At 51.1% G+C, this 12,859-nt stretch overlaps 4 protein-coding genes across 4 annotated transcripts, besides 4 other annotated features; 2 read left to right on the top strand and 2 right to left on the bottom strand.

The window, feature by feature from the left end:
- Nucleotides 1-519: 519 nt before the first annotated feature.
- Nucleotides 520-2,652, bottom strand: EKO05_0002164 (uncharacterized protein; the record flags this gene model as incomplete). Its single annotated transcript, XM_038947442.1, has 1 exon — nt 520-2,652. One exon carries the CDS (start codon nt 2,650-2,652, stop codon nt 520-522), a length of 2,133 nt encoding a protein of 710 aa, XP_038792834.1.
- Nucleotides 2,653-2,955: 303 nt separating this feature from the next.
- Nucleotides 2,956-2,990: a tandem repeat.
- A 59-nt stretch (nt 2,991-3,049) lies between these two features.
- On the top strand, nt 3,050-4,693 carry EKO05_0002163 (Vacuolar protein sorting-associated protein atg6; the record flags this gene model as incomplete). The annotated part of the gene is made up of 2 exons (XM_038944036.2): nt 3,050-3,161; nt 3,216-4,693. The coding sequence occupies 2 exons, from the start codon at nt 3,050-3,052 to the stop codon at nt 4,691-4,693; spliced, it is 1,590 nt and encodes a 529-aa protein (XP_038792833.2).
- A 2,479-nt stretch (nt 4,694-7,172) lies between these two features.
- On the bottom strand, nt 7,173-8,616 carry EKO05_0002162 (Pectin lyase; the record flags this gene model as incomplete). The annotated part of the gene is made up of 4 exons (XM_038943966.1): nt 7,173-7,744; nt 7,829-7,895; nt 8,025-8,328; nt 8,390-8,616. The coding sequence occupies 4 exons, from the start codon at nt 8,614-8,616 to the stop codon at nt 7,173-7,175; spliced, it is 1,170 nt and encodes a 389-aa protein (XP_038792832.1).
- A 529-nt stretch (nt 8,617-9,145) lies between these two features.
- Nucleotides 9,146-9,376: a dispersed repeat.
- A 796-nt stretch (nt 9,377-10,172) lies between these two features.
- Nucleotides 10,173-10,610: a dispersed repeat.
- Nucleotides 10,611-10,670: 60 nt separating this feature from the next.
- Nucleotides 10,671-10,812: a dispersed repeat.
- Nucleotides 10,813-11,378: 566 nt separating this feature from the next.
- EKO05_0002161 (uncharacterized protein) lies at nt 11,379-11,579 on the top strand (the record flags this gene model as incomplete). Its single annotated transcript, XM_059635849.1, has 1 exon — nt 11,379-11,579. One exon carries the CDS (start codon nt 11,379-11,381, stop codon nt 11,577-11,579), a length of 201 nt encoding a protein of 66 aa, XP_059491832.1.
- Nucleotides 11,580-12,859: the final 1,280 nt, after the last annotated feature.

Raw genomic sequence — 12,859 nt, 5'->3', positions numbered from 1 at the left:
GAGGCGAGTAGGCGGCAGGCAGGATGTCGTTTGTCAGGCAGGAATCGATTGGATGGGAAGCCGTCGCTGTCCAACGCCAAGGCATTGTCGCCTTCGCGGAACTGCGTTGCTTTGGCGTTGGCTGGTACAGTATGGCGCTCGCGCTGGTTGCCAGTAGCGCTGCCAGCGACCCATCTTCTCTCGCCTAGGTTGTAGTGTGCACTGGAGCGCATGATGGGAATGGGCAACTCGGTGCGTAGACACGGCAACAGTTTACACGAATGTAGTAGAATAAGAGCTGGGATAATGTCTCGGTCACGTGAGATTCGTCTTTGTCCTCTGAACTCTACTGATTCTCTAAATCCTGGGAGCTGGTCAAGTTGGGTTTGCTGAATGGTTGTTGATTGAATAGATGGATAGGGGACTACAGCGTGCATTATACATAACAAGCAGTCGTCAAATACCTAGCTTAGTTAAAGAAGCTATGAATCATGAATAGCACTGGGTGCATTACTCCTATTTCACTTCTTTATTGTCCAATCATGCCGCGAGTTCATCGTCGCTGTCCTCCACCTCAGCCCAGCGCCTCCTGTGCGCAGGCGGCTGCAAATTAAGACTCCTCCTCTTATTCTGCAGTCCCTTTGCGCCCGGCGTCTTCTTGGTCCACGATTGCTTGACCTCCTTGAGATAGGCTCTGCGATCTAGTTTTCCCGTCGATTTTGCGCCCGAGGATACCAGTCGCGACGACTGCGGTATGGCGTGTGGCGTCTTGAAGGCGGGCGAGCTGCAGAGGAATTTGCTTGCTTGCGGGGTGAGGGATTCGCGCTTGATGGTGATGCGCGGTGTGGTGGGTGTGGGACCGTCGCTGGCGCCGATGAGATCGAGGTCGGATTCCGAATCCGACATGGCGCGGTATGTGCGGAGGGGCTTGGGCTTGGGCTTCTGCTTGTGTGTTGTCTGGCGTTTGTAGCTCGGAGAAGAGGCGATGACGATGGAATCTTGGGTTTCGGGGATTGTGCTGGGTAGCGCTTTCTGTGGGACTCGTTCTTCGGTCTCGGATTCTTCCGTTTTGAGCATCTCGAGTTGCAGTTCGTCTTCGTTGCGGAAGTCGGCGCCTTCGATGGAGGGGAGGATCTCGTCGAGTGTAGGGTAGACATCGTCGTCTTCATAGTCGCCAACAGAGGGGACCTCTTGGCCAACATCTGCCCCGGCGAGAGAGAGCAGTTCGAGTTCATCGTCGTCGAAGTGTGAACTCGGTGGTATAACAGCACCCTCCACGTGGCTGTCGTTCTGCCCAAGAGAGCTCGGTGTGGGCAGGTGATGTGATGCTGACGATGTTTCCGGAATCTCCTTGCTCGAGAAGAACTGCTCCTCGTGCTCAGGAGGGGTTGACGAGCTGTGCAGTGAGCGTCCTGTCTTCAGTGTTTCTTGCAAATGAAGCTGCCTGTCCTTGATATGGTTTATCCACCGGTTGTACAAGGCACTTGCGGGCCAGCTTGACCACTTCTCTCTGCCTGCTTTGATCTCTGGAAAGGACAGGTTGTGCAAGGCCCTTTTCCGACTAATATATACGTCATCCTCTTCACTAAACTGATACTTTGAAAAACGAACTTTGCTCGGCAGTATGATTGGGGATTCTACGCCGGGGTTCGAGTCATTGTTGCTATCCAACACAGGCAAAGAATCCTCTCGCGCACTGTTGAGATTTAGTTGTGGGCTGGTAGTTGGATTGAGTCTTTTCTTGGGTGTAAGGTTTCGTTGAATATGAACATGAACTTTGGGACTTCTTCGACGGTGGACGAGGGGAGAGCTGGCCTCGACTCGGTTTGTAATTTCTGGCAATGGCTTGTCCATCACGGGTGGTGACGATCTTTGCTCGATGGTCTGTTGCGCCTCCTTCGCAACCGACATGGGTGGAAAGTACCATTTTGGGTCCGTTGCTGGTCTCACGTTGTCAGTGCCTGATATGTATGGAGATGGCACTGGGAACACGGGAGCTTGCGCGAGTGGTACGTTTGGTGTGATTTGGAAGAGACTGGACAGCAATGGAGCAACAGCGTGTTGCACAGCCTGCGCAATCGTCTGGTTCAGGTTGGCATAGAAGGCTGCCTGCGCCTGTTGACCAAGCGGTGTTTGAGGGAAGTGAACATGCTGCAGTAGGCTCGCTGCTGGGTTCGGTGTGTTTGGCAGTTGGAGCGCATTCGCTTGGACTGCTTCTGTGGGCACAGTGTGCGAAGGCGATGTAACCGGCTCGGCACCAAGCTGCCTTGCAGGTTGCGCAACGCTCGATTGATCTCGGGCAGTGTCGTTCTTTCTTTTGGGGGCTTGCGTAGGCGCCAATTCATCGTCTGACTCGGCTTGCTCCTCCTCTTTCTCCGATGCGTCCTCCTTGTCCAGCCCAGGCTCCAGAAGACTGTCGAGCAGTGTGGGCTCTTTGCGCTCGATTTGCCGGTGGAGCCTCCGCAGATGGCCCCTGTCCACGACCAGCTTGCCGGTCCTGAAGTCGATCTCGTCGCTCATGGATTCGTGCAGGCCTTCGTACTTGGCGAACAGCGACTCGAGCCTGCCCTTGAACTTCAGCTGTTGCTTTTGCTTCGCTGCGATGTAGTCGGGGTTCGTCTCGTCCACGTCGACGGACTGGAGAATGCGCAGTCGCTTCGCCGGAGGCTCCATGGCGATTGCGGTAGCCAGACGAACGGACGCCCCTGGGGCCTGAGCGATGCGACGAATTGGGTTTGTTGTCTCGGGAAGCGTTTGTCGTCGTTACGGCGGGGACGGATTGCGCAGGGGAGCACGAGCCTGAACGCGAAACACGATGGCTGGGACGCGGCTTCCCCTCGCGCGTCCTCGCGCGTCCTAGCGTGGAGTGGGGCACCTGCGCGTGCGGGAGCTAGGCCTGCAGGAGGATGCACATCAAACGGCTGACCACATGTGGGATCCAAGCTTCAGCTCTACCCCATACCCCATACACATACACACACGCACACGTACACGCACACGCACACGCACACACCGCTAGACCTCTTCTCCAGCCCAAGACTGGACATGCAACAAGACCGCCAATAACGCCATGGCCAACGACAAGAAGAGCCACGGCCTGTACTGCCAGAAGTGCCGCACGCCCATCGACGTGGATGCCTCGATTGACCAGCTCAACCCTGCAGCCTTCAAGCTCCTGACCGGTATGGCTGGCCAACGCCCTGCAACACCCGCCTTTCCACTGACTTGTTCGACAGACTCGGCTGTCACGGCGCAGCAGCAAAGCCACAAGAACAACCCACCTCGCCAGTCCCGTCCTACGTACCCGTCCTCGAGACACCAGACCTACGAAACAGCGATCCAGTCCGCAAGGAACCCTACCTTCAAGCGCAATGTGCCGTCCTCGAGATTTCAACAGGCCAGCCAGAACCCCGCCATGTCGTTTGTCAACGTGCACATGTCCGAGTCGATGATGGACCCACCAGACCAGCCACCAGCCTCGGTGCGCAGTCCTGACCAACAAACCCCGGCAGAAGCAACACAGACGCAACCTACCACGCCCGAATTGTCGAGAAGAGCGAGCATCACAGCAGCGTCGGGGACGGTAGGAGGAGCAAGCATGGCAGATGGCTTGGAGACAACACAGCGCATGTTCGAGATACTGTCGGCGCGCTCAGACATCGACCACCCCATATGCATCGAGTGCACTGAGCTCCTTGTAGATGGTCTACAAAAACGACTGGGAGTGGCGACACGAGAACGCGACGCCTACGTGGACTACCTTCGCCGTGCCAACACGGATGTCCCCAGTGCGGAGGAAGTCAAGGCAGCTGATGCTGCCCTGAAAGCCGCAAAGAAAGCCGAGGCCACTGCCATCGCCAATCTGGAGAAGCTAGAGGCGGAAAAGGTGGATTTGGACGCTCAGCTGGCTGCTCTTGAAGTGGAAGCTCGCCAGCTGGACCAGGAAGAGGAAGACTTCTGGAAAGACAGGAACGCCTTCAACTCTACCTTGACCGAGTTCCAGAACGAGCGCGATGCCCTCACAGCGCGATACGCCCACGACACGCAGATACTTCACCAACTCCAACGTAGAAGTGTCTACAACGACACATTCAACATAACCCACGACAACCACTTTGCCACAATCAACGGACTACGACTCGGTCGCCTTCCTTCTCCGTATGTTGACTGGCCAGAAATCAACGCTGCCTGGGGCCAAACCTGCCTTCTCCTCGCCACACTTGCTGAACGCCTAGGCTACAAGTTCCAGAACTACGAACTCTGCCCCATGGGCTCCACATCTACGATATTAAAACACGAAGTCAAGAATGGTGCTTCCGTCGCTGACACTCGCGCCTCAACAGCTAGCTCTCCCAACGTTCAAAAGCAACGTCTGGAGCTGTACTCGTCCGGCGATTTCCCTATAAACTTCGGTTTCTTGCATCGGAAGTTCGACACTGCCATGGTTGCGTTCCTGGAATGTTTGAGGCAACTGGGCGAGTTCGTGGAAAACCAAGGCGTTGATGCAGGGAGCAGTCTGAGAGTGGGCATGGGTGGACCAGGCGTCAAGATGCCGTATGAGATACGCAAAGATCGCATTCACGACCAAAGCATCAAGTTGGCGCTGAACAAGGAGGAGAGCTGGACAAAGGCATGCAAGTATACGCTGACATGCTGCAAGTATCTGCTTGCACATGCGAACAACGTTGAAAGTATGGCCGCGAGGAGGAGGTGAGGGGGCTGCGAGACTTGCAGGGAACGTGACGAGAAATGATACCCAAGTGCTACACGAAGCATGCAACTACTCTATTGGCATGAACTGTACATAAAACCGATGTTGTGCAGAGCTTCTTAATGATATCCGCTGTCTTTCTCGGAGCCTATCATATGAGGACTTGTTACACCTTCGCGAAAACTTTGCCCATATATATTCTGCATTTTAACGTCCAACCTTAGCAAGCTTCGAACACTTACAATGAGGCAGAAGCTCAGCGTGATATTGTTGGTTTGTCGCTGTCTGCAGCTCAAGAATGCAAATCACCTGCTCTTTCCCATACTTGGGGAGTGATGGACACATCAGAATCGATCACTATCGACGGCAAGCTATTCAAGACTAGGCCCAATGTCTACAGAATCCTTCGGGATCTCTGTGATCTCGACTGTGCATACGTCTGGGTAAGATCACTCCAATAGCAACATCGGTCTATTCTCACTTACGGTTTGCAATAGGTCGGTGCTATCTATACAAACCAGATCGATGCCACTGAGTGAAGCGCTCAAGTGCTTCGAATGAGAAAGGTCTTGCCGGCGCTGGAGCAGGCATTGTTGCGATTGAGACAGGAGCCACAGCGCAAGTTGTTCAGGTGCTCGAATTTTCGAAGCTTGTGACTCTCTCACAATCTACACAGTACCAGGATTCTTTTGTGGTCGACATGATGGACAATGAGTCCGTTCAGTCTGCTCTCGAGGCCTTCTGTAACGATCATTACTGGAGCCGAATATGGATTGTCCAAGAGTACGCAATCGGTAACAACCCTCCATTTCTCATTGGCAGCAGCCTCGTGCCAGCTGCAAGGTTGCGTATCCTCCTGGGACTGTTTGAATCACATCACAGGAAAGAACGGTGGGTCCAAGTCAAAGCCGTCTGCAACATCCGAAGTTCCTACCTGATGAACCGACTTTTTCAATTGGAATAAATACTGGAGAAAACAAAAGAAAAACTAATGTGCGCAGAGACACGATCGAGTATTCGGATTGTTGGGGCTTCCTCTCGACGCTCTCAAGTCTCTCCTCGATCCACACTATGCAACCGATTTGACAAAAGTTACGCTTGCCATGACGAGGGTCTATATCCGGAAAAATCTCTCAATATCATTCTACTAGCACCACACTGCCATCCAACCACAGGCTTATCACCGTGGTGTCCGGAATTTTATGGATTTGATCGTTCTCATCCTGACAAGCGCGATCGACTTGATTGCCGGTGATGATGAAGACGCGCCTGTAAGATGGGATGCTGTACCAAGCCGAGAAGCAACTGATCTATTACTCTCAAAGATCTCAAATAAAGGAAACACGCTAGTGACATCTGCACTCCAAACTGGAACAGTGCGTAGCTTAGGACAAGCGTGGGCCGATCCACCACAGAGCGGGTTCCCTACACACGACCCAAGCTGGACGAGAGACGCTTGTACTTTCCATATAAGAGAGGAGCTGTGCAGCGCGGTGTATACCAAAGCGTCGGGTTACTCAGTCAATACAGAACCAACCCACGGCTATAGCTTCCTCCAGGCCTTCCATCCAAATCATGGTTCCATAGACGTGGAATATCTAGAGAGCGACATTGTCAAATGGATTTATGGTAACAGGAAACTCTACACAGGGACTCGCTCTCTGCAACATCACGCCAAACGACAGTGGCATCCCGTTTTTACTTATGGTTACAAGGCATGGGAACGGAACTACATGGTTTCTGCTCGTGTGTTGTTCGGTGTAGTATGGAACCGTTTCATACAAACGGCCAAATCAAACATGCGCCTTACGTGCTTGGAAAAGGGCCCAAGGTACCGCATCGGCTGGGCTGCATCAGGCGCTCGTCTACGCGACGGAGTTTTTCTCATGCCCAGGTGCAACGTGCCTGCCTGTGATTCTGCGCCGGGTGGGTAATGGTCAGCATCGGCTCGTGAGAGATGCTATCGTGCCTGGGGCTATGGCTAACGAAGTCTGGGGACAAGCAAGGCCTGAACATTTGCAACAGGTTGAGGTTGTGTGATGATGGCGGCTTTTGGGGAGTGAAGAAGTTTAGACTTGGTAGCTGGTCTCAAGACTTCCAAATTGCCGTGCAGAGGCCTGTTGCAATTTGTGAACATATTGTGCAGCGTCTGTAGAAATAAAGGTAATATCTTCAGACTCTGTGAGACTCCAGGGATTCATCTAACGCACAACGGCTTACTCCACTGATTTTCTGTATTCTGAGCTTGTAGTTAGCACTTTCTGCTAATTGCTAACTTGGACTGCTCAATGCAGCATACTAGATGCAAATATAAGACACAATGTCGCCACACCATCCTAATCGGACAAGAGTCCCAGCTTGAAAGAGAAAGGATGCAGTCTATTAGAAAATATTCACAAACTAAAAGAATGAAATACGAACCCCATCGTCTCCACGTAGAGATGGGTTCGAACACCAAACATTCCACCAGACAGCGCAACGCTCAAATTTTACCGACACCCGCAGTGTTAGCAACAGACGCGCTGGCAGCGCCAGCAGAAGCAATAGACTTGCCACTGAAGTTGGAGAAGAAGGAAGTATCCGTTCCTCCAAGCGTGCCCGAGCTGCCGAATGCATTCAACTGGCAAGCATGGCCCAGGCTGTTGGTGCAAGCAGTGTTCGCGCTAGTAGACGGGGAACCAAACAGCTTTCCAGTGTTGCTAAGAAGCGGCGTCACGACGTTCTGGAAGACGTTTCCCTCGGCGACAACCTGACCGCCGGCAGCAATGTCGAAAGCGTGGCCAGAGTTGGCGTACCAGTAGTTGTTGACAGCGTGGACTAGCGAGTTTCCACCAATCTTGGGGCTGCGGCCAGAGGTGTGGTGGATGTAGTTGCCCTTCATGGTGATGAGGTCTTGGGAGCCGGTCAGGTAGAGGGCCCAGTAGTGGTGGCCGTCGCAGGTGGCGGACCAACTGGTTGAGCCGTCGAATTCGTTGTTGGTGAGGGATACGCGGTTGGACGCTCCATTGCCAGCGACGAACATCTGGCGGCCCACGAGGGATACCTTGACGTGATCTGTTCAGGTGAGTGTCAGTTTGGTTCCTTCATGCTTCTAGTTGTCTGAATAACTCCAGGCTATGGAATGGGCGATTAACATACCAATCCAGATGAGATCAGAACCATCCACAGTGAGAGCATCTCCTCCCCAGATGTACTGAGGGTTGAGCTGGAATCATGTTGTTAGCTTAGAACCCATGGAATAGACAGGCTCTTGATCGACCACGAAGATCAGAATCGACCGCTGCATACGGCCTATCTTCGAGATCTTCGGTTAGACTCGATCATGTGTGCTCACCTCTGTAATATGAATGTTCTGGATGATCACGTTAGACGCTCCGTTCGCCATACGCAGACCCTTTCCACGAATGACGCCCTTGTTGCCAACGCCGATCAAGCTCTTGTTGGAGCCGACGTTGATACCTGCAACACCTGCGGTATCGTAGGTAACGCTGATAGACTTAGAGCCAGCACCTGCGTTACCGTTTGTACACCACGAAGCCTTGTTGATAGCGTCTTGACCGCCATTACCGGGGCACTTGTTGGATGCTGGTCGGCAGCCCGTTTCGGTGGTGGTGCCTTCAGTGCCCTTGAAGTTGTATCTGAAGATCGACAATCAGTATTTTCTTACGACAACCCGCTGCTTAAGATAAGGTGACTCACTCCTTGTCCAGCACGATGCAACGAGCAGTGCTGTCGGTGAGCCATGTCTTCAGCTGCGCAACGCTAGATGGGATCGCGCAGGCTGCACGTCCACCTCCAGTGGCTCCTGAGGCGAAACCTTCTGGCTTGCCAACAACGGCATATGTAGCGCGCTCTTCAAGCTGTCCGATAACAGCGGCGCTGGCAGTGGAAATGACGGTACCGAGGGCGAGAGTAGAGAGCTTCATTCTGATGATGTTCTTTGATACCAAAACACGCTGAAGCGGCAGCAGCTTAAATACATAGAACTGGAGTGAACCTGAACGTGGTAGGCGGAAAAAATACTGCAGTGGGAGATGATACCCTTGCAAGCATCGATCGTGCTCGTGGCCTTGCGTCGCAGAGACTAGCTATTATTCTGTATAGTCGCTGTTGTGGTGAAGTGAAAGATGTTCGGCAGCTGCCAAACACGGGTTTCCATATTGGGTTTGTGGAGCATGTTGTTTAGTTTCCGTCCTATCGCGAAGTTAAGCTTTGCCAACCATTGTAGCGATATGCTGGTACGTGTCTGGTACGTGCAAGCACTGGTCCCCACGTCTCAAATGGTATGCAGTCATACTATCTAGGGCTGTTCATTAGATCTTCTTCAAAGGCGGCAATCCGCTTGGCACTCTGTTTGGCACTGCACAGCCGAGCTGCTACTCTTGGCAGCAGCTCGGCTTTACTGCTTCATTTAAAAAGAAAATATTTGCTCGTATAATATCGTATACTATCGTATACAATAGTCTCCGGCGAAAGTAGAGTGCTGTGGCCAGTGCGGTGGGTCTTGTACAGAAACACTTATTGTTTATAACGAGCGCGCACAGATGCTGTTGCAAATGACAAAGACAGGAGATGTCCGTTAATTGGTGTAAAGCCAAGAAACCCTCGGAAGTTGGACTTGCTAAGCCTGTGCTTTTCCTCCACATTGCACTGGCCATAGGACTCTACTTTCGTCGGAAACTATAGTATAAGGAGGTGGTCAACGCCAACCTGCCGATTGTCCGCGGCCTAATCACATGTCACGATACTTCGGCCATCTAGGAAAAGCTGTAGAGTACTTCCACTCACACTAGGGGCCTCCAGCAGTACGATTTGAGCGGCGGCCGCTGAGACAGTGTTGCGGGCTTTTTCTGCAGCGCAAGAGCTGTCGTCTGACCTGTGAAACGATTTGGCGTCGATAGTTTGTTGCAATGATTGTTTAGTGAGTGGGTATCTTGAAAAAGCCATTGCACTCTGTGACCTCACGACAAGTACATACTCTGAGCGGATTACATGTCAGCCGAGATGACGAGTCGTCCTGTAGTTGGCAAGACCTTATCAATCTCAACGACAATCCTTATGCTAGATGGGCCTCTTGTTTATTGCCGTACAGCTCGAAGAAGTGCTCCTTGCCGGCCAAGATAAACACCTGTTATGTAATTGGTATGGCTTCTTCAACCGAGACGGGGATGACGTGCAGCGGCTTCGTGACACAATGAGGCCCGTTCCGCATTCCGGGATTATAAGGACCCTGTTTAGGCTACTCTGGGAAGCGGCGAGGGTGACTCATTGGCTACCGCATTTTCTGGTGAACATCGTCTGTTCTAGGCTGTTTTGGGGCAAACCTCCGGGCCAGTCAGGTAACGATTAGGTAACAGTGCGGGGCTCTGCATATGCTAAGATATCAGAATCTTATTAGGATGCGTTTCTCTTGTATATTAGTACTGTAGTAACATTAATATGCCCTATTATATAGATCTCTTTAATACTGTTAAATACACAGTAACGTACTCCACAGTCGAGCGGATCACACGATCGAGCGGATCACTCAAAACCCCACCAAAATTGTCCAAAACTACAACCCTTTATTTCAACAACCACGCAATAAAATCTTCTTAAAATCTTAGAATAGTATTGCATAGTTATTAGTAAGTACATATCCAGATTTCAGCTTTATAGCTATAATAGCTATAGAAATAGCCTGCAAATAGTGCCAAACACCCCTGTAAAACAGTAATTGCTCAATAACTTCTGTATTATAAATTCTAGCACTCTAAGACTTTTAAATACTCTTATTTATATTAGTGCAGCCCTGTCCTGAAAATTTTAGAAGATTTTATTGCGTGGTTGTTGAGATAAAGGGTTGTAGTTTTGGGCAATTTTGGTGGGGTTTTGAGTGATCCGCTCGATTGTGTGATCCGCTCAACCGTGGAGTACGTTATACTAAATTATTAACTTTAAGATTAGCTATAGTTAGGATAATTGTAGGTTACAACTGTTAAGGCTACAGCTCTGCCCACCATGCTAAGCATGCCAAAAAGGTAACAATGCTCACTTTAATAGTAAGACTGTAGCCAGAACAGTACTTATTGCTATTACAGGTCAGAGGTGGACGCGCTACATGCCTGAGGCTAAGAGTCTAAGGCTTAGAGCCTAACAACAACTAAGGATAGGGATAAGCTAGGGTAGCTAATATAGGTACTGTTGTACTTACAAACTCCCCTACAATTATCTACAACTATTTTTAGGTTACTACTTTAGCTGCAGTTAATACTATTGTAATGCTAGAGAGTGACTAAAGGGGTGTCGTTAAGTGGTGGGTTACCACTAGCGATCTAATTGGCCCTCAGCAATTTCCCAAAAGAGCCTAGAACAGACGATGTTCACCAGAAAATGCGGTACAACGAGGCCATCTCAGCTCTTTCTGCCGCCCCACTCCATCATGAACATTAAAACTGGGGCTTAGAGGCTGTTTACACTGCCTTTTCTAGGCTCAGTCCCTCTAAAAGCACATTAAAAAAGATACAGTCTTATTCTCCTGAGTAATTGTTACACTTTTGTTCCTATAAAGTCTTTTATACAGCCTCTTCCTGTTAAGACGACTAGAGTCCTTCCCAAAGGAGCCTAGAACTGGAAATGTTCACCAAAGTATGCAGTACGGCATTGGACCGCACCCTCAGGATAATGGAATCAATCTTCGAACCTCAAGATGCGTATCGCCACGGATAGAGGTCTCGTTTCAAGAACATGTGGAATGCCGATGGTGTCGTGTCTGAGCATTCCGGACACTGAAAGCGGGATTCATGCAAGCTTGTTCTTTCGCGTACTTAACAAGCAACAGAGGGGGACGATGGAGTCGATCGATCAAAGTAATCTGCGAGTTGTGAGGTGTCACCCCATACTGCCGTGATCTGTACACACACCAGCTCTCACAACGTGGAAAAGGCCAGCTACGAACCTACGTCTCTATCAGAATCTTGATGGCCTACAGAGTGATTGTATCCTATGTCAACAGGAGGGCAATGAATAAAAAGCTGAAGACGTGTAGCCACGTTCCAGCTTACGGTTTGGTGAACACATCCAGTCATTGTACTTGAGCCGAGAATGATGACTGTTGCGTTCGGCGTCTTCTGCAACATGGACTGGTGATCCCAGCGTCTGTCCTCAACTTGCCACGTAGACGTCACTAATGCGGTTAGCTTGCAAATTTCACGATGCTTGGACGTCGAGGCGAAAAGAAGCAGGTCACGATGCCTTCACTAGTGTTGCGACGCCTAGTGGCTGAGCCGATGTGTCATATATCCAGCCTCGTGACCATCCCATGGATCAGATTGCATCTCCGGACGAGCAGGCGATCCCCGAGAGCTTAAGCCTGACGGTTTTGGCAAGTGCGTGCGATAGATTGTGTTTGAGCCTTACGCTTTGCAGGAGGCAAAAGTCAACCATGTCAGGGGTCAGAGATCTTTGTGGGGTAGCGTATCTATTAGCCCGTGGAAGCCGGGCCAAGTGTTGTTGATCTCAAAATAACCCAGCTGCGGCTTCGTCCAACTTCATCAAAGGAGCGAAGGTGCGCAGTGATAGGCACGACGCATAGGACCTGCACACATCGGTGCGAGAATGGACTTCTGTCCAGCACTTCATTCTGACTAGTGTTCAGGCGAACCTTGCAGCTGGGCTGCAGGAAAGAGTCTTTGCGGTGTGTTCGGCTGGCATCCCGAGCTAAGATAGTTCCCGAACCGTCAACGATGGGTGTGGAGACACGAGGGTCGCATGGCGGGGAAGGTTCGAAAACGTAAGAGACTACCAAAGAAGCTGTTTCGAAGACAAAGCTGCTGCAAGCTAAGCTTGTTTTCATGCAAACACTGAAGACGCGTCTCAGCAGGATGGCTTGAAGACATCGTGAAAATTCTGCGCTGAGGTCCACCTCAGCAGACGAAGACTTGGGTGCCGTCGTGGCTTCGGCATGTTCCTTGACATAGCTTGGGGAGGTGCAGTGTTCAATAACTAAGGACTACAGCGCTGTCAAGTCTGCAATTGGCAGTTCGATTGGCAAAGGCTAGGTATCTTCGTATGCAAGAACGATGGACGGACGGATGCGTTGTATGAGACCCTATGGCGACAGTTGACGAAATCGAAGGTGTGAGACCTGATATCGATGGCGACACAGGCAGTTGCAGGCGCCAGGAGATG

Source organism: Ascochyta rabiei, chromosome 3, assembly GCF_004011695.2.
Source record: "Ascochyta rabiei chromosome 3, complete sequence".
NCBI lineage: Eukaryota > Fungi > Ascomycota > Dothideomycetes > Pleosporales > Didymellaceae > Ascochyta > Ascochyta rabiei.
This window is presented reverse-complemented; position numbering and strand designations above follow the sequence as displayed.